The sequence below is a fragment of the Erinaceus europaeus genome, chromosome 1, assembly GCF_950295315.1.
Source record: "Erinaceus europaeus chromosome 1, mEriEur2.1, whole genome shotgun sequence".
In the NCBI taxonomy this organism is placed as follows: Eukaryota; Metazoa; Chordata; class Mammalia; order Eulipotyphla; family Erinaceidae; genus Erinaceus; species Erinaceus europaeus.
This window is the reverse complement of record NC_080162.1, coordinates 108,996,041-109,015,707: the sequence shown is the minus strand read 5'-3', so window position 1 is coordinate 109,015,707 and position 19,667 is coordinate 108,996,041. Positions and strand designations below refer to the sequence as shown.

General features: G+C 40.3%; 1 protein-coding gene across 1 annotated transcript in view; it reads left to right on the top strand.

The window, feature by feature from the left end:
• ENTPD1 (ectonucleoside triphosphate diphosphohydrolase 1) overlaps positions 1-19,667 on the top strand; it is a 133,415-nt gene that overhangs the window by 101,223 nt on the left and 12,525 nt on the right. Inside the window, exons 4-8 of the mRNA XM_060193083.1 lie at positions 3,675-3,825; positions 6,798-6,957; positions 10,354-10,593; positions 12,863-13,120; positions 19,497-19,613. Coding sequence (XP_060049066.1) covers positions 3,675-3,825; positions 6,798-6,957; positions 10,354-10,593; positions 12,863-13,120; positions 19,497-19,613 — 926 coding nt within the window. The remainder of the gene's footprint in view (positions 1-3,674; positions 3,826-6,797; positions 6,958-10,353; positions 10,594-12,862; positions 13,121-19,496; positions 19,614-19,667) is intronic.

The window sequence follows — 19,667 nt, the reverse complement described above, 5'->3', positions numbered from 1 at the left end:
AGAGAGAGAGACTGAGTGAGAGGGGCCAGATGGTGGCACACCTAGTTAAGCACACATAGTATGAAGTACAAGGACTCCTGCAATGATCTGGGTTCAAGCCCCCAGCTCCCCACCTATAGAGGGGACACTTCATGAGCAATGAAGCAGGTCTGCAGGGATCTGTCTTTCTCTCTCCCTTTCTATTTCCTCCCCCTCTCTCAATTTCTCATCTTGTCTAATAAAACAGAAAAAATAGCCTCCAGGAGCTGTGGATTCATAGTGATGGCACCAAACCCCAGTGATAACCCTGGAGGCAAAAAAAAACAAAAAAAACACAGGGAGAAAGGGAAAGACACCTCAGCACCTGAGCTTCCTCCAATGCCATGAGGCCAGGCACTCTAGACAAAGCAGGCACACTATCCTGGTGAGCTATTTTGGTGGCCCAGAATATATATGTATTTCCATGAGCGATAAGGAGACAGAGAAAGAACAAAGGCTAGAGCAGCACTGCTTTCTCTGGTGTTATGCATGGTATTCTCAAGTGAGGGCCAGGGACTCGACATGAACCTGTTAGCCAAGTAAAGTGTGTGCTCTACTGGGGATGTTATCTCCCAGCTCACTGTTCTTTTTTTTTTACGGACACAGACAAATAGACCCCAGAAGATAGTTTGGTGGCCTGTAGGGACTAATTTTCAGTTTATGGGAGCCAGGTGGTGGTACACCTAGTTGAACACATATGTTACAGTGCAGAAAGACCCAGGTTCAAGCCCATGGTCCCTACCTGCAGGGGGGAAAGCTTTGCAGTGGTGAAGTAGTGCCACAGGTGTCTCTCTGTCTCTCTCCCTGTCTCCCCCTACACCCTACTCTCTTGATTTCTGGCTGTCTCCATCCAATAAATAAATAAAAAGATAATATAAAAATTAAATGAAAAGAAAGTCTTTTTTTTAAAAAGTTACATTTAGTCAAGAAAGCAGTAGAGAGCTATTTCTGAGAGAAAGTCATTCTACCCAGCAGCCTCATTTACTGTAACTATGACCCATGTATTGAGACTGTACTTCAAGCATTTTCCAATCCGAATCTCTCATTTTATTGAGTTACGTATATCTAGATGTGAAATGATACCCTGAAATGTTATAATTTTGTAAACCAATGCTAAATAACTAACAATAGAAATCATTTTAAAATAGAGTTAAAAAAAATAAAGCCACTGTTTCTTGAAGGTCAGACTGCTTTCATCAAAACAACCATCCATTAACTTAGGACCAATTCCCTCATTATTAAATGAGCAGGTTGTTTTAAAAAGCTATGAGGGGCAGGGTGGTGGCACACCTGGTTGAGTACATACATTACCATGTGCAAAGACAAAGGTTTGAGTCCCTGCTCCCCACCTGCCGGGAGTACGCTTCATAAACAGTGAAGCGGGTCTGCAGGTATCTGTCTTTCTCTCTCCTGTCTCCCCTTCCCTTATCAATTTCTCTCCTGTCCTATCCAATAAAATAGGGGGCAGAAGGAAAAGGAATGGTGGATTCTCAGTGCCTGCACCAAACCCCAGTAACAATTTATTTTTATTTATTTATTTATTTTCCCTTTTGTTGCCCTTTTTAAAATTGTTGTTGTAGTTGTTATTGTTGTTGTTAGATAGGACAGAGAGAAATGGAGAGGGGAGGGGAAGACAGAGAGGGGGAGAGAAAGAGAGACACCTGCAGACCTGCTTCACCACCTGTGAAGCGACTCCACTGAAGGTGGGGAGCTGGGAGCTCAAACCAGGACCTTTACACCGGTCCTTGCTTTGCGCCATGTGCACATAACCTGCTGTGCTACCACTCGACTTCCCTTTTATTTTTTATTATTATTGATTTAATAATGATCAACAGGACCATAAGATAAGAGGGATACAATTCCACACAATTCCCACCACCAGAGTGGTGGTTCCATATCCCATCCCCTCCATTGGAAGCCTTTCTATTCTTTATTTCTCTGGGAGCATGGATCTAGGGTCATTATGGGGTGCAGAAGGTGGAAGATCTGACTTCTGTAATCGCTTCTCCACTGGACATGGGCGTTGACAGGTCAATCCATATTCCCAGCCTGTTTCTATCTTTCCTTGGTGTGGCAGAGCTCTGGAGAGGTGGGGTTCAAGAACTCATTGGTGAGGTCATCTGCCCAGGGAAGTCAGGTTGTTGTCATGGTAGCATTTGCAACTCGGTGGCTGAAAAAGAACTAAGACATAAAGCAGAGCAAACTATTAATAATTAGGAACATAAAAAGTAAGAACATAGCAGATGAAGGGAGTCAGGCTGTAGCGCAGCAGGTTAAGCGCAGGTGGCGCAAAGCACAAGGACCGGCATAAGGATCCCGGTTCGAACCCCGGCTCCCCACCTGCAGAGGAGTCGCTTCACAGGCAGTGAAGCAGGTCTGCAGGTGTCTATCTTTCTCTCCTCCTCTCTGTCTTCCCCTCCTGTCTCCATTTCTCTCTGTCCTATCCAACAACGACAACAACAATAATAACTACAACAATAAAACAACAAGGGCAACAAAAGGGAATAAATAAATAAAATAAATATTTAAAAATTTTTTTAAAAAAAGAACATAGCAGATGAGATTTGAGGTTCTTCACTTTGGAAAAAGCTAGTAGGTCTATTTTAAGTATATTCCAAGGGGTTTGATTAATTTTTCCCTAAGCCATTTTTAAAAAGGCTATAGTGATATGGATAACATCCCCGGAAAATTATCTTCAAAGAAAACCCTCACCATAAAATTCTGACTAGTTGCTTTATCTTACAGTGAGCCAACAGTTTCAAGTATTAACTTAAGAAAAATATGAATAATTTTGGTTCTAATCATATCCATAGGAACAGTTTTGTTCTAAAGTAGTTTTACCAGGAAGACACGATTTCAGAATGAAAAAAAAAAATCACCAAGTCAAGGTTTCTTCCTTGTTTCTTCTAACAAAGGATGAGATTCCTCATCAGAATTTTGTGCCTGGTACTTGTTTTAATTTTCATTTCCAGTGTCATCTTTCTTCTTGTGGGAGAAACCTTAAAAGATAGTTAAATATATTTGAAATTTGCCATTAAAATCTGAGTCTGTTAGGAAGGTCATGTAGTTGAAATGTAGAAATTGCGCCACTCAGTGGCAAAATTACTGAACAATGAAGTCTAAAAATAAGTCCTACCAAGACAAGGTTCTGTGAATTATCCTCTAAGTACAACATATGAATATGAATATAAATATATCATATTAACAAGCTGTATTCATGGCCCAGGAGGTGGTGCTGTGGATAAAATAATGGACTGTAAGCATGAGGCCCCCAATTCAGTTGCCAATCTTGCATATGCCAGAGTGACACACTGGTTCTATTTCCTCTTTCTCTCTTGTATATATGTCTATGTGTATGTATATTTTTAAATGGGCCAGTGAAATAGCCCAGTTGGATAGTGGTTATTTATTTATTTTTCTTTGCCATGTATGTGATTTGGGCTTGAGCCTGGTCCCCACAGTATTGAAGGAAATTTTGGTGCTATGGTCTCTTTCACACTCTCTTTGACTCTGTCTCTGTCTCTGAGTCTCTCTTTCCATCTATATTTTCTCCTTGTGTTTTCTCAGAAAATACCACAATTGTGCATGAATTTTCTGAATGTATGTCCTATACTACTTTTTTAAAATTTATCATCTGATTCTACGTCTTTCTCTAGGTCCAGGAATTTCAAAACAAGCTGAATATTTAGACGATCTAGAGATGTATATGTCTGAATGCATGGAAAAGGCCATGCACGTGATTCCGCAGTCCCACCACCAAGATACACCTGTTTACCTGGGAGCCACAGCAGGCATGCGATTACTCAGGTACAACTCAAGAACAACTAGGAGTTAGCCCAGGCAGTACAAAGACCCCTGAAGTTATGAGAGAGTGCCACACTCATCTCACAGCCCAAATGCTAGACATCCTAAATTTCCACATCTTAGAAAACCCCAGTAATCGCAATAACCAGCACCATCTTTATTGGTGACACTTAGTACTTGTGTGCACCATTCATGAGTTCATATATGTATTTGTGTGCTATGTGTTATGATGGCCTACCCTGTCTCCAGGTAAAGACATAGCTGACTTAACCCTTAAGGAGAACAGAGTTTCTGAGATCAGACGAGATCGGGCGTGTTCAGGGTGGTATGGCCGTAGACCAGCGTTTTTGGTGCAATGTGATTGATTCTTTAACAGACGTATGCTTAGAAGTTCTTTGAGAACACCCTTAACCATTCCCATCACAGGAGGAGGCTAGTGGGGGACGTGTTAAAGCAGTGGAATTGTGGAATAAATCATGAAGAATACTTTGGAGAGTGGGGAAAGGGCACTACCAACAGAACAGATACCATGCATTCTAAAACTCTGTTGATTTGGTACCTGCTATGTGCTTGGCTCAGTTCTAAGTACTGTGGATACAGCAGTGAAGAAGACAGAGACCTTGCTTCCCTGGAGCTTGTGTTCTTTTTTATCTTTTTATACTCTTACTTTTTAGTTTTTATTGGTGATTTAATAATGATCAACAAGACTGTGGGATAAGAGGAGTACAATTCCCACCACCAGAGTTCTGTATCCCATCCCCTCCACTGAAAGCTTCCCTATTCTTTATCCCACTGGGAGTATGGACTAAAATTCTTTATGGGGTGCAGAAGGTGGGAGTTCTGGCTTCTGTTATTGCTTCTCCTCTGGATGTGGATGTTGGGAGGTGGATCCATACCCCCAAGATGTTTCTATCTTTCCCTTGTGGGGTAGGGCTCTGGGGAGGTGAGGTTCCAGGACACATTGGTGAAGTCATCAGCCCTGGGAAGTCATGATGGTGTCATGGTAGCGTCTGTAACTTGGTGGCAGAGTTGTGTTCTAATAGAAGGCAGGGACTTATGAGAGACCAAGGCATGTTCAGAGGACTATAAGCTGCTTTTGAATAGAGAAAATATCAGGTCCATATAACAGAATGATGGTGATGATGATGATGAATATATTCACTGAGCATTCATGATGTTCTTGGCATCTTGCTTCAATGTAATCATCATAACTCTATCATGAAATATGATTGTCTACTACTATCCAGATAAGAAGCTGTGATTTATAAAAGTTAAGTAGTTTACCCAAGACCACACATGTGGTAAGTGGGATTCTGAAAAGATCAGGTCACAGAGTATCCTGTAGACAATGCTCATGAATTTGGAGTTTATCTTGGAGGTAACAGGAAGCTATTAAAAGGTTTTTAACACAGTTGATGAGAGTAGTAGAGAAGATGAATCAAACAGGAAAACTAGGAATAAGGAGGCCAACTGGAAGGGTATGAAAGTCATTCAGATGAGAGAATTTCATTGTTGCATAGCCCAGGTTTTAGAAACACTCACACCCCACCTTCATTATTACAGTCTGAAAGATTTCCATCCTTAGGGCTCACTGCCTCAGATAGACCCAAGAATAAAGGCACAAAATTCATAGTTTTCTCCAGTCTAGCACAGTTCAGTATCTGTCTCAGGACATGTGCCACTAGACCTCTAATTTAAAACCTCAAAATTATGGAATATAGACTCCATGGAATACTATTCTGCAATAAAAAATATGATATTCTGTCTATTGGGACTAAATGGATGGAACTAGAGGTGATTATGTTTAGCAAAATAAGAGATGAAAGACAACTATCAGATAGTTTCACTCATATGTGGAATCTAGAGAGCTTATAAACATAAACTTGAAAAAGAAGGAGGAGAGGAGGAAGAAGAAAGGAAAACCAAAAGTGATTTCTTATTTTAAATAATTATTTTGTTTTATTTTTATTATTTTTGTTAATTTATTGGATAAAGACAACCAGAAATTAAAACAGAAAGGGGTGATAGAGAGTGAGACAGAGAGACATCTACAACACTGCTTCCCCACTTGCAAAGTTTCCCCCCTGCAGGTGGGGACTGCGGGGCTTGAACCTGGGTCCTTGTTCATTTGCACTTAACCAGGTGCACCACCACCCGCCCCCAGCAAACAACTTCTAAGACTTTGTGAGAACTATAGTGCTTATCTTTGAGAGGTGGGAGGGTGTGGTCACAGAACTTTGGCAATGGGTATGAAGTGGGATTATATCTTGTAATCTCGCAATTTTATAGCCCACTATCAATCACAAATAAAATAAAATAAAATAAAATAAAATAAAACCTCATACTGAGCCTAGCTAAGTAATCAGGTTGGAGAAGTCAGAAATGGCTAATTTAGTACATAACAGCTTAGGTGTGGTGATCAAACAATACTTAGCCACCACCACAATAAATTGCTGTTCTTCCCGTAGACTCAGTGGCTAATGAATCTAATGCCCCCATTGGCCATTTTCTGCCTTCCTTTTATTTGATTAGACAGAGAGAAATTGAAAAGGGAGAGGAGATAGAGAGGATGAGAGAAAGGGAGGCTGCTTGTGAAGCTTTCCCCGCTGCAGATAGAGACTGGAGGTTTGAGCCTGGATCCTTAAGCTTGATCCCATGTGTGCTCAACCAGGTGCGCCACCACCGGGGCCCTCTGTTCTTGTTTTAAGAACCAAAGAAAAACAACAAGTATTTTAGGAATACCAACCTATGCAGGAATTGGAAGGGTATGAATTTGTGGAGGAGTGGGTCAAGTGACTCATTTTGCCTCATCAAGAAGAGATCCTCAGACAGTCGTATGTGGGGGAATCTTCATCCCTCTGTTAAATCTAGTTCTGTGACTCACTTCTTAGCAGAACTGACTTAGAAACTTCAGCCAGAGTGTGTAGTCATTGTTATTAACATAAAACAAGTAACCTAACTCTTCCTTTGTGCAGTGCAGAAAATAGAACACAGGCCAGAATTATCATGGATAAAGTGACACACACCCTCAACAAATTCCCCTTTGACTTACGAGGTGCCAGAATCATCACCGGTGAAGAAGAAGGTGCTTATGGGTGGATAACAATCAACTACCTGATGGGTGAATTCACTCAGGTGAGTATCTCACAGTGTTAGTGGAGGTGGCTTCCTGGGGCCAATGTAATTGCTAGCTTAGATGGTACTTGGGTAACTAGGCAAATTAATTTATTCCTGCATTCGCGAGAATAGGGAAGGCATAGTTTCTCTTTAGGGGGATAGAGAACATTAAAGATTTATCATTAAGAATAAGAACGGAGGCTGGGTCGGGCAGTAGCTCAGAGGATTAAGCACACATGGCGCAAAGCGCAAGGACGGGAGCAAGTATCCTGGTTTAAGCCCCCAGCTCCCCACCTGCCGGGGGTTAGCTTCACAAGCAGTGAAGCAGGTCTGCAGGTGTCTATCTTTCTCTTCCCCTGTCTTCCCTCCACTCTTGATTTCTCTCTGTCCTATCCAACAACAACAACAGCAATAACAATAACAACGGCAACCAAAATGGGGGAAAATGGCCTTCAGAAGCAGTAGATTTGTAATGCAGGCCCAGTGATAACCCTGGAGTAAAAAAAAAAAAAAAAGAACAGAACAAGAAAAGAATAAGAAATAAGAATAGGGGCAGAAGGGGTTGGGTGGTGGTGCCCCTGGTTAAGTGCATATATTACCATGCATAAAGACCTGAGTTCAGGCCCCTGGTCCCCACCTGCAGGGAGAAAGCTTTACAAATGATGAAGCAGGACTGCAGGTGTCTCTCTGTCTCTTTCCTCTTCCCCATCCCCTCTCCCTTTCAATTTCTCTCTGTTGCATCAAATAAAGTTATATATATACATATATATAAAATTATTATTATATATGTTATTATATATAAGATTATTGTATATAATTATATATAATTATTATATATATAATAACTTGCTGGGGACCAGGTGGTTGTACACCTGGTTGAACCCACATGTTACAATACACAAGGACCTGGGTTCAAACCCCCAGTCCCCACCTGCAGGGGAAGCTTTAAATAGAAGTGAAGCAGTGCTGTAGGTGTGTGTCTCTCTATCTCCTCCTTCCTCTCAATTTCTGTCTCTATCCAATCAATAAATAAAGATTGAAAACAAAATAAAAAATATATGAAAGAAAGAAGATAACTCACTGAGTAGGGTTCATGCTTTGTCCATGAGGATAATTTCTGGAACCATCCGTTCCACCCCGGTTCCATGGCTGCCAGTTCTTAGCAACATCGCTCCGCCAGATATTCGTCGGGATGCGGCATCATCTAAGTTCATTTCCCACATCTACGCTCGACCGGACCTGCCAATATACGCGGATATCTTCGCCCACCCTGTCCAATACTTGACGTCTCGTCACCCAATCTGGTCCCCTATGCCTACACTGAACTTCTCTGTTCCAGACTCTTGGAAACAGAGTTGGCAGTCAGCTGAGGTAAAGAACAGACACCTCATCACAGACCCCTGCAAGTATCAACCCGGCTTTGACCTAGCACGTTATGATTGGGCCCTCCTCAATCGCTATCGAACAGGCCATGGCTGGTGCGCCGCTATGTTCCATCGCTGGGGAGCCAGATACGACCTGAACTGCCCCTGCGGCTACAGACAATGACCCACATAGTCAATGACTGCCACCTCTCCAGATTCAAAGGAGGTCTCGAAACTTTACATCAGGCTCAACCTGACGCTGTTGACTGGCTACGGAAGAAGGGCAAACGCTAGAAGAAGAATGCATGAAGCCCAGGTTTAAGCCCCAGCATCACATGGTCAGCACTATAGTACCAGTGCTGTGGCGTTTCATTTTCTCATTGTTTCTGTGCCTTTCTATCTGAATGAAAAGGGGGTGGGGGGAACCAGAGCAGTCAAACTATGCATACACAAAGACCCAGCTCCACCAAATATATAAGAATAGGGCCAGAGAGACAGCCCAGTGGTATAGTACCCACCTCATGAGTCTCAGAGTTCAGTCTCTAGCACGACTGGGAATAATAAGAACTTCAAGTGTGGTTGAGTATTGTTATGTTCTCACCCCAATACCTCCTCTCTCTTTCAAAAAAAGATTTATATATATCTTAAGGGTTAGGAGGATAACTCACTTGGATAGTGCACTGCTTCTTCATGTAGTCAACCCAAGTTTGAACCCTGAGCCCAAGCACAGTGAAAGAAGCTTCAGAGCTGTGATCTCTTTCACTCTGCCTTTCTGCCTCTCTGTCATTGTCTCTAATTAAAAAAAATATTTGAGGGGGCCGGACAGTGGAGCACTGGGCTAAGCACACATAGTACTAAACACCTATGCAAGGATTCAGGTTCGAGCCCCTGGCTCCCCACCTGCAGGTGGGAAGCTCCACAAGTGGTGAAGCAAGTCTGCAGGTGTCTCTCTTTCACTCCCCCTCTCTACCTCCCCTACCCCTCTCAATTTCTCTCTGTCCTATCCAATAAAAGAAATGGAGGAATATAAGGTCTTCTAAGAGCCATGGATGTGTAGTACTGACACCAAGCCTCAGTGATAACTCTGGAGGCAAAAATAAATAAATAAATAAAAGTAGGACTGGTGACTCAGTGGCAAGATGCATGTGTGAGAACCCAGGGTTCAATAAAATAAACAAAAACAAGAATAGCTCATTTTTTGCTTAATGCTATGTCTTATAATATGCTATGATCTTTTCATATATTGTCTGATTTCATTTTCAGAACAACCATAAGAGGCATGCTTTCTCTCTTTTTAATATTTTGTTTTATTTACTTATTTTTTTGATCAAGACAAAGGAAAATTGAGAGGGAAAGTGAGACAGAGATTGAGAGACACACCTGCAGCACTACTTCACTTCTTGTAATGCTTCCCATTTTGCAGGTGAAGACCAGGGGCATGAACTTGGGCCCTTGAGCATAGTGATGTATACACTCTATCGGGTTCACCACCGCCCAAGCCCAAGTGTTGTTTCTTTTATAGGCCCTCGTTGGTACCTATAGAAATAAGTATTCTGGTGGTCCAGAATGTGGTGCAGTGGATAAAGTGTTAGACTCTCAAGCATGAGGTCCTGAGTTCAATCCTGGGCAGCACATGTACCAGAGTGATGTCTGGTTCTTTCTCTCTCTCCTCCTATCCCTCTCATTAATATAAATAAAATATATTTTAAAAAAGAAATAATTATTCTGTTCACAATTGCATGGTTCATGAGAACATAGTGAAGACTTTTTTTTTTTATGAGTGAGGATTTGAACTTGAGTCTTTCTGGTCCCAGATTGTGTGTAAACAATGGCTACATTGATTTTATGTTAGCATACATAGCCTGAGCTATGTCTTTGAAGTCTCCCTTTGATGTTAATTCAGTAAGAAATCCCCAGTGAACTTTGTGCTGCTTTAATTCTACTTCCTTCTAGAAGATCCTTGAGCACAAGAATTAATACCAAAAAAAAAAAAAAAAAAATAGGGGCAATTCCAGAGACTTCTCTCACTAATAACTGTACTTTCTTTCAGAAATCAAGTTGGTTTAACTTCAACACAGATGAAAATAGTTTTGAAACGTCTGGAGCTTTAGACCTTGGAGGTGCCTCTACACAAATTACTTTTCAGCCCTTCCTAAATGACACTTACGAGTCTCCAAAAAACATGCTATACTTTTATCTCTATGGCAAGTATTATAGTGTCTACACACACAGCTTTTTGTGTTATGGAAAGGATCAAGCACTCTTGCAGAAATTGGCCAAGGGCATTCAGGCAAGTATAACTACTTCCAGATTTACTCTCCCTACACTGTAACTGTCAACACTTATATATCCTGTTTTTTCCTTTTTATATATCAGTTAGTGATCTGCTGTTGGTTATTGTATTTTCCACATCTTTTCAGGCAGGATATCTGAACACTTCTAGCCAAACTTTATGAATCCTTCTATCTAGACATTGTCTTCTGTCACTATATTCAAGAATAAACTTAAACCTTTTCTTTCTTTTTGTTTTTTCCCAAGCCAGAGCATGGAGCCTTTTATTAAATAAAGTGCTTTACAATAGTGGAGGAGAGGAAGTCAAAGAATAATCTATTCTACAAGCTTTTACTAATATAAACTGTAATGATACCAAATGATATGAATATATAATTGTTCAGTGAAATAATTATTTAGATTTAGCAAACAAGTTGATTACTAAAGTCAATATAAAAGAGATGTGCTTCCTATAAAGAGATTTAGATTATTACTTACTCAGTAATATACCAGTCTTTCTTTTTCATAAATATAGTGTCCTATATTAAACACTTTCTTGGAAAGTAGTTCTTCACCCATTATCATGGGTCTTAACAGAGAATGCTCTATGCTAGAGTATTGCTTCTGCTTGGGTGTATGTGTTCAATGTATAAGCTTTTTACCATTTTTCCATCTCTATTTCCTGTATACTACAAAAAGAAAAGTTTTTTTAAACATTTTTTTTATTGAGGGGTTAATGCTTTAAAATGCAGTCATTGAAAGATGCATACAATTTCATTATATACTAGGCCTCCAGAGTTTGCTTCCTCGCGTCCCTTCTCCCTCCCCAAAGCCCTTTGCTTTGGTGCAGTACACACATGTTCATTCAGTCCATGTTTCGCTTTGTACACTCCATCCCCATCCCTACTTTATTAAGCCCCACTATTAGTGAGATCATTTGCAATTTGTCCTTCTCTCTCCCCCCACCTTCCTCTCTCTCTCTCTCTCTTTTGGCATACCTCACTCAACATGATGTCCTTGAGTTTCACCCAAGAGGATGCAAACCAGACCAGACAACCTCATCATTTTTAACAGCTGACTAGTATTACATTGTGTATATATACATTTTTTAAAGAAGGCTTTTAAGAAATCACTTTTGAAATCACTTCAAGAAAAAAAAAGTTGGTCAAAATCATACAAGTGCCAAGCAAATCCTGACACGCAAACAGAGAAAGAAAAGATGTTATTGCTAGCTATTCTTTGTCCCCCCCCACATACACACACTAAAAGGACAGCCAGTTCTCTGCTCTCCTTCAAAACTTTCCTTTCTATTTCTCAAGAGCACTACCAGTAGGTTAAAAATCATTCTGATACTCTTGGCATAAATAATCTAAGGCATTAAAAAAATTGTTTTGGAGTCTGTTTACTTGGAGTGGCAGAAAGCATTTAGGTAAACTCTTAGAGAACCCCCCTTCAGGTTCAAAATTCTGAGTCTTATGAATTTTCCTTTTTTAAAAATTAATTTTATTTTGTTAGTGATTTAATAATGATCAACAAGATTGTGGGATAAGAGGTGTACAGTTCTACGTAATTCCCACCACCAGAGTGCCATATCCCATTCCCGCCACTGGAAGTTTCCCTATACTTTACCTCTCTGGGAGTATGGACCAGAGACCTTTATGGGGTACAGTAGATGGGAGCAGGCCACCCCATCATCCAGAGCCCATATAAATATGATGGGCCTAGACCTCTGACAGATCCCTTTCTCTACCATCACTGGTCATCTCCATTAGGAATAACATTATAAACCAGAGGGTAAGAGTATGGGCCTCTACAGGATCCATTATAAACCAGAGGGTAAGAGTATGGGCCTCTACAGGACCCATTATAAACCAGAGGGTAAGAGTATGGGCCTCTACAGGACCCATTATAAACCAGAGGGTAAGAGTATGGGCCTCTACAGGACCCATTATAAACCAGAGGGTAAGAGTATGGGCCTCTACAGGACCTTGACCTCAGTGTAAAGCAACAATGGAAACTGCCCTACTCTCCAAAGGGAGGTTGGGTCAACATACTCTGCCACTCGAGGAGGGCGGGTCCTGAAATAAGTGCAGTCTAGAATTTTCCTTTGTTAAAATTTTTATTTATATGGAAATATTGACAAGACTATAGGATAAGACGGGTACATTTCTACTCAGTGCATAGAATCTTCCTTTTTATCTACTGTCTGACTGAAGGAATTAGGACTAAGCATATTATACTAATATATATTATACATGATTCCTTCAACTGTTTTTTTTTTCATTCAGGGTACAAATGGAATCCTCTATGACCCATGCTTTCATGATGGCTATGAGAGGGTAATGAACATGAGTGACATTTTCAAGACCTCCTGCACCCAGAAATTTTATATGGCATATCCATTCAATCAGATTAAAATCATTGGCGCTGGGAATTATGACAAATGTTATGCAAGCCTCCATGAACTCTTCAATACCAGTTTTTGCTTTTATTCTTCCTGTTCTTTCAATGGGGTTTACTTACCAAAACTCAAAGGCAATTTTGGAGTAAGTCTGTGAAATGATAATTAATCAATTTGTTAAGATGCCTTTAGTTTTTTATTTTTATTGTTTTTATCATTTTTATTAGTGATTTAATAATGACTGACAAGACTGTAAGATAACAGGTACAAAAACACACAGTTCCTGCCACCAGAGTTCTGTGTCCCATCCCCTCCATTTGAAGCTCCCCTATTCTTTATCCCTCTGAGAGGATGGACCCAAATTCTTTATGGAGTGCAGAAAGTGGAAGGTCTGGCTTCTGTAATTGTTTATCCACTGGACATGTATGTTGGCAGGCTGATCCATACCCCCAGCCTGTTTCTGTCTTTCCCTAGTGGGGCAGGGCTCTGGAGAGGTGGTTGAGGTCATCTTCCCAGGGAGATCAGGATGGCATCATGGTAGCATCTGCAACTTGGTGACTAAAAGGCAGTAAGATACAAAGCAAATTGTTCAATAAACAGGAACCCAAAGGTAGGAATAGAGCAGATGAAATTAGGGGTTTTCATGTGGGAAGAAGCTAGGAAGTCTATTTTAGGTATGTTCCTTGTAGCTCATGACTTTAGTAATTTTTGCCTGAGCCTGACAGCTCACATGCAGATGGACTAAAAGTAGCATTCAGATGCTTTTAACTGAAAGTTGTAGAAAAGAAGCCTAAAAGGGGGGTTAAATAATAGGACCTACTTTTCCCTCATGATAATAAACCTTGAAGTATAAAATTCAGGATGAGTTCTTTGACTTAATGTGAGGATTTGAGATCAGCTTTTTTTTTTTAATTGAGGGAGTTCATGCTTTACAGTGCAGTCATTGAAATATGCGTGCAATTTCATTATGTAGCAGGCCCCCAACGTTTTCTTCCTCTCCTCCCTCCTCCTCCCTCTCCAGAAGCCTTTGCTTTGGTGCAGTACACCATATCCAGTCCATGTTTCACTTTGTGCTCTCCCTCCCCATCCCTACTTTATAATAAGTGAGATCATATAGTATTTGTCCTTCTCTCTTGCTGTCTGTCTCTCTCTTTCTCTCTTTCTCTCTCTCTCTCTCTTTTTTTTTTTTTTTGCTTATCTCACTCAACATGATGTCCTCTATTGAGATCAGCTATTATTCTTGCCTTGTGATGCTACAATGACAGTTACTGAGCTAAAGTTCTTTCTGTACAAAACCAAATCAATGAAGGGGGGGGGGTCTTTCTTGCATACATTTTTTTCTCCTTCAATTTTTTTTTAGGAAGTCTAGCAAACATCTTTCCAGGTGTTTAATTATACCATCTGAACTTGACCAGAATGTGGTGAAAAGCACATCTCTACACTAATCTGTGATAAAGGGAAATGAATTACCATGTAGAGTAGACTAATCATTGTTCATTTCCTGGACCTGAGGATTCTTTCCTGGGTGCATTGCTTTCGTCTGCCTGTGTAAAATCAGAAACATGTAAATCAGAAGGAGTCTAACTATTGGGTAGATACCCACCAGGATCTGTTGGAGATGATTTCTTGGCTTTTAAAACAAAACAACAAAAAAAATGGCAGTTAGATGTTTTGACTGAGTATTTCTTCAGTAAAGACATTTAGGGGGGCCAGGTGGTGGTGCACCTGGTTAAGTGAACATGTTACAATGCTCAAGGACCCAGGTTCAAGCCCCTGGGCCCCATCTGTAGGGGGAAAGCTTCAAGAGTGGTAAAAACTGGGCTGCAGGTGTCTCTCTGTCTCTCTCCCTCTCTATCTCCCCCTTTCCTCTCAATTTCTCTCTGTCTCTACCCAATAATGAATAAATAAAAATGTAAAAAAAAAGATTTAAAAAAAAGACATTTAGGAAGGGGGGCTGTGCTGCAGCGCAGCTGGTTAAGCGCACATAGTGTGAAGCACAAGGACCAGCATAAGGATCCTGGCTTGAGCCTCCAGCTTCCCACCTGTAAGGGCGGGTCGCTTCACAAACAGTGAAGCATATCTGAAAGTGTCTGTCTTTCTCTCCTCCTTTCTGTCTTCCCCTCCTCTCTCAATTTCCCCTGTCCTATCCAACAACAACAATAATAACAACAATGGGAAAAAATGGCCTCCGGGAGCAGTGGATTTGTAGTATAGGCACTGATTCCCAGCAATAACCCTGGAGGCAAGAAACAAAAAAAGAAAGACATTTAGGAAGAAAAATCCAAGTATCAGAACATTGAAGAGAGCATCATTTTCATTCTATTGTAGAGAATTAGGGTGCTATTTAGTGTCAATTTCCAAATTATTTTTGGTAAGTAGCACTACCTAGTCCTGGTTTATGGTGGCACCAGGGATTAAACTAGAGTTCTCTAGTACCTGAAAGTCTGTTGTGTAAGCCACTGTGCTAGGGGGCCTCCAAGCCATTTTTACAGATTACTCAAGAATAAGGTAAAGTAGTTGAGCAAGACCCCTTGATCTGCTCGTTATTTGATTTGTTATTTAATTTTATTTTATTGCCACCAAAGTTATCACTAGTGCTCTGTGCTGTCACTACAAATCCACTGCTCTTGGTAACTATTTTTCCTTTCTCTTTCTCCTCTCTTTCCCTTTAAATTTTACAGGATAAGACAGAGAGAAATTGAGACGGGAAGGGAAGAGAGAGGCCTGAAGATTTGCTTTGACACTTGTAAAGCCCCCCCCCCCCCCCACACACACAGAGATTGGAAGCAAAGGCTTGAATCCAAATCCTTGTATACTTAACTGGGTGCATCACCACCTGCCCCCATTAATTAAAATTCTTATTCCTTCTTGGAGACAAGCAAATGCAATCTAGTTGTGTTTTCCTAATTCTTACAATAGGGGTTAACCTGAATATTCTAAAGCCAGATAATCTGGGGGAGGGAATCTTGGCCACAATTGCTTATAACACTAATGATCCAATTCTTAGTTTGTAAAATGACTATTAAAAACTGTACATGATCTTGTCCATCTGGCTCCAATGTTGCTGGTTGCTATGGAATCCAATTTGTAGGTAAATCAGAAACACTATAAAGGAGGAAGGAACATCTGTGAGAAATTATTTATGAGGTAATTTAGGCATTTTTAGAAAGATGTTGTAACATTTACATAAACAGGAAAGGGTACAAACATTCAGTAAAAAAAATGTATCATTAGGCATTTCCATTTTTATTAAAGGACTCTTTATACTAGTTTCTTTTTATTATTCACTTATTTTTTCCATTTTATTATTGCCTACACATAGGTACAGTTTGTCTACACATGGATACTATTTCCCAACTCTGCATCCTGGGTGTCTCCAAAATATTCTTTTTTTTAATTTATTTTTTTATTTTATTTATTTATTCCCTTTTGTTGCCCTCATTGTTTTATTGTTGTTGTTGTTGGATAGGACAGAGAAAAATGGAGAGAGGAGGGGAAGACAGAGAGGAGGAGAGAAAGATAGACACCTGCAGACCTGCTTCACCGCTTGTGAAGCGACTCCCCTGCAGGTGGGGAGCCGGGGTTCGAACCGGGATCCTTATGCCGATCGTGGTGCTTTGCGCCACCTGCGCTTAACCCGCTGCGCTACAGCCCGACTCCCTCCAAAATATTCTTAGCTCCAACTGAGGACCTCACACCATCCCAACCCTCTCTTCCAGCCTTTTCCCAGAGTCCCTTGCTTTGGTGCCACCACCCCCAGTCCAAGATTCACAGGGTCTTCTCCCTTCTTACCCTGTCTCCACCTACATGTGAAGTCACCCAGTATTCATCCCTCTCTTCCTGATTCGTCCCACCCAACACTTTTTCTTCAGGTTCCATCCAAGGTGAGACAGAGACTGGGATTTTAGAGTTTCTGGTCTAATACCTGGATAGTTGGCCTTGGTTCACCAACATTGGTCTGTTAGTAGTATAAACTTGTCTGCACAGATAATATTTCTTCTTCTTAGAATCAGAACTCAGCTCCCAAAGGGATGCATCACTACCTCCTATTTCTTTGCCCTTCTGTATGTGGTCCATAAGTATTAATATGGGAATGTTGCATGGTTTATTTGAGAATTACATATTCTTTCTACATTTATTTCTGGTTTAGTGATTTTACAGAGGGCAATATATAATTCCTAATTCAAGCCACTTGAATCACAAAGAAAGCTTTCTGTTCTTATCTATTAATCACAATAGGTTGGCTTAGTCCAGAGCTTAAAACACAGTTTGTATTTGAATAAACAAATAATGTTCCTTTAACCTCTAACATGGTCCCCCTAAAAAGTACTACTATTTAGAACAAGAGCATAGATAGGCACAGGAGAGACTAGAGTGCTAGAATGGGGGGTTTGAGTCCCTTATCTACCAATTTTACTCTGTTAATTTTTCTTCAAGTCCATACTGCATTAAAAGGGTCAAAAAGGTACCCAAACCAAGAGACCCCTCACAGAATGGGAGAAGATCTTTACATGCCATACATCAGATAAGAGTTTAATAACCAACATATATAAAGAGCTTGCCAGACTCAACAACAAGACAACAAATAACCCCATCCAAAAATGGGGGGAGGACTTGGACAGAATATTCACCACAGAAGAGATCCAAAAGGCCGAGAAACACATGAAAAAATGCTCCAAGTCTCTGATTGTCAGAGAAATGCAAATAAAGACAACAATGAGATATCACTTCACTCCCATGAGAATGTCATACATCAGAAAAGGTAACAGCAGCAAATGCTGGAGAGGGCGTGGGGTCAAAGGAACCCTCCTGCACTGCTGGTGGGAATGTCAATTGGTCCAACCTCTGTGGAGAACAGTCTGGAGAACTCTCAGAAGACTAGAAATGGACCTACTCTATGACCCTGCAATTCCTCTCCTGGGGATATATCCTAAGGAACCCAACACACCCATCCAAAAAGATCTGTGTACACATATGTTCTTGGCAGCACAATTTGTAATAGCCAAAACCTGGAAGCAACCCAGGTGTCCAACAACAGATGAGTGGCTGAGCAAGTTGTGGTATATATACACAATGGAATACTACTCAGCTATAAAAAATGGTGACTTCACCGTTTTCAGCCGATCTTGGATGGACCTTGAAAAATTCATGTTGAGTGAAATAACTCAGAAACAAAAGGATGAATATGGGATGATCTCACTCTCAGGCAGAAGTTGAAAAACAAGATCAGAAAAGAAAACACAAGTAGAACCTTTATGGAATTGGTGTATTGCACCAAAGTAAAAGACTCTGGGGTGGGTGAGTGGGGAGAATAGAGGTCCATGAAGGATGATAAATGACATAGTGGGGTTTGTATTGTTATATGGGAAACTGGGGAATGTTATGCATGTACAAACTATTGTATTTACTGTTGAATGTAAAACATTAATTCCCCAATAAAGAAATAAATTTTTTAAAAAAGGGTCAAAAAGGAAATAACAGGGGTGGTATGAAGTATAATATGTATATACTACAGTGTAGGAAAAATAATTAGTATTCTATAGATCACATTCAAGATAGTCTAGCTAGTAGATAGAGTTTGGAGAATTTTTTTAAAAAATCAATTAAAAATTTCTTTTCCACTCAGATGTGCTGGTAACTTTTTATATAGTCTTCATGGCTGATGACAATAATGATCTTAAGGCATTTCAGCCAGGCCTAAATCACAACAGACTTGCAGTAAACGTCTAATAAATGGAGACTAAGAAAAGCAATACATGTGCATTATATAAAATAGACCTCCCCCAAAAAGCATAAATCCAGAGGAATACACTTTCATTTTTTGCCATTCACCAGTAAAACTCTTTAAATATTTATATATTTTTGTTTATTTACTTATTTACTGGGGAGAACCAGTGCATCACTCTGCCCATATGAGACCTGGGGTCAAATCCAGTACCTCATGCTCTCAAGTCCAACACTCTGATCTGCTAAGCAAAATTAACTGTTAATATTTGTGTATAGACTAAGACAGTTTGATCATAAAAATCATATACAACATGTAGGTTTTTAAAGGTGGAGTTTTGGGGTAGGGGTAGATAGCATAATGGTTATGCAAAGAAGACTCTCATGCCTGAGACTCTGAAGTCCCAGGTTCAGTCCCCCCATACCATCAGCCAGAGCTGAGCAATGTTCTGGTAAAAAAAAAAAAAAAAGAGTTCTGAAACCTCATTCTCTTTTATCTTCTCTTTCTCCCTTTCTTTCTTTATTCCAGACTCATCCATTGAAATTACAGAGAAAGCTAACTACCAAGTGACTCAGAAATGTCTGTCAACCAGAAACTAGTCCTTTGTGGGGAGGGGAAAGGTCTTGGGTCTTTGTGAAAAAAATAGCTCTTAGGTCTAGAATATCACTTGGTCCTTTGATTTATACCACAGAGACTTCTAGGCACTGTTACCTGGGGAATAAGCTTCTGGAGAGTAAGTTGGTATTCCTCTGTATGATCTAGACATAATACAAAAGTTTTCATTTTTCTATTGCAGGCATTTTCAGCTTTTTACTATGTATTGGAGTTTTTAAACTTTACATCATCAGAAGTCCCTAATAAGGATACACTTGCTAACATCTTGAGAGAGTTCTGCTCTAGGCCTTGGAATGAGGTAAGTATCTAGAAAGAGTAGATAATTTTATTTTATTATAAAATAATAATATTT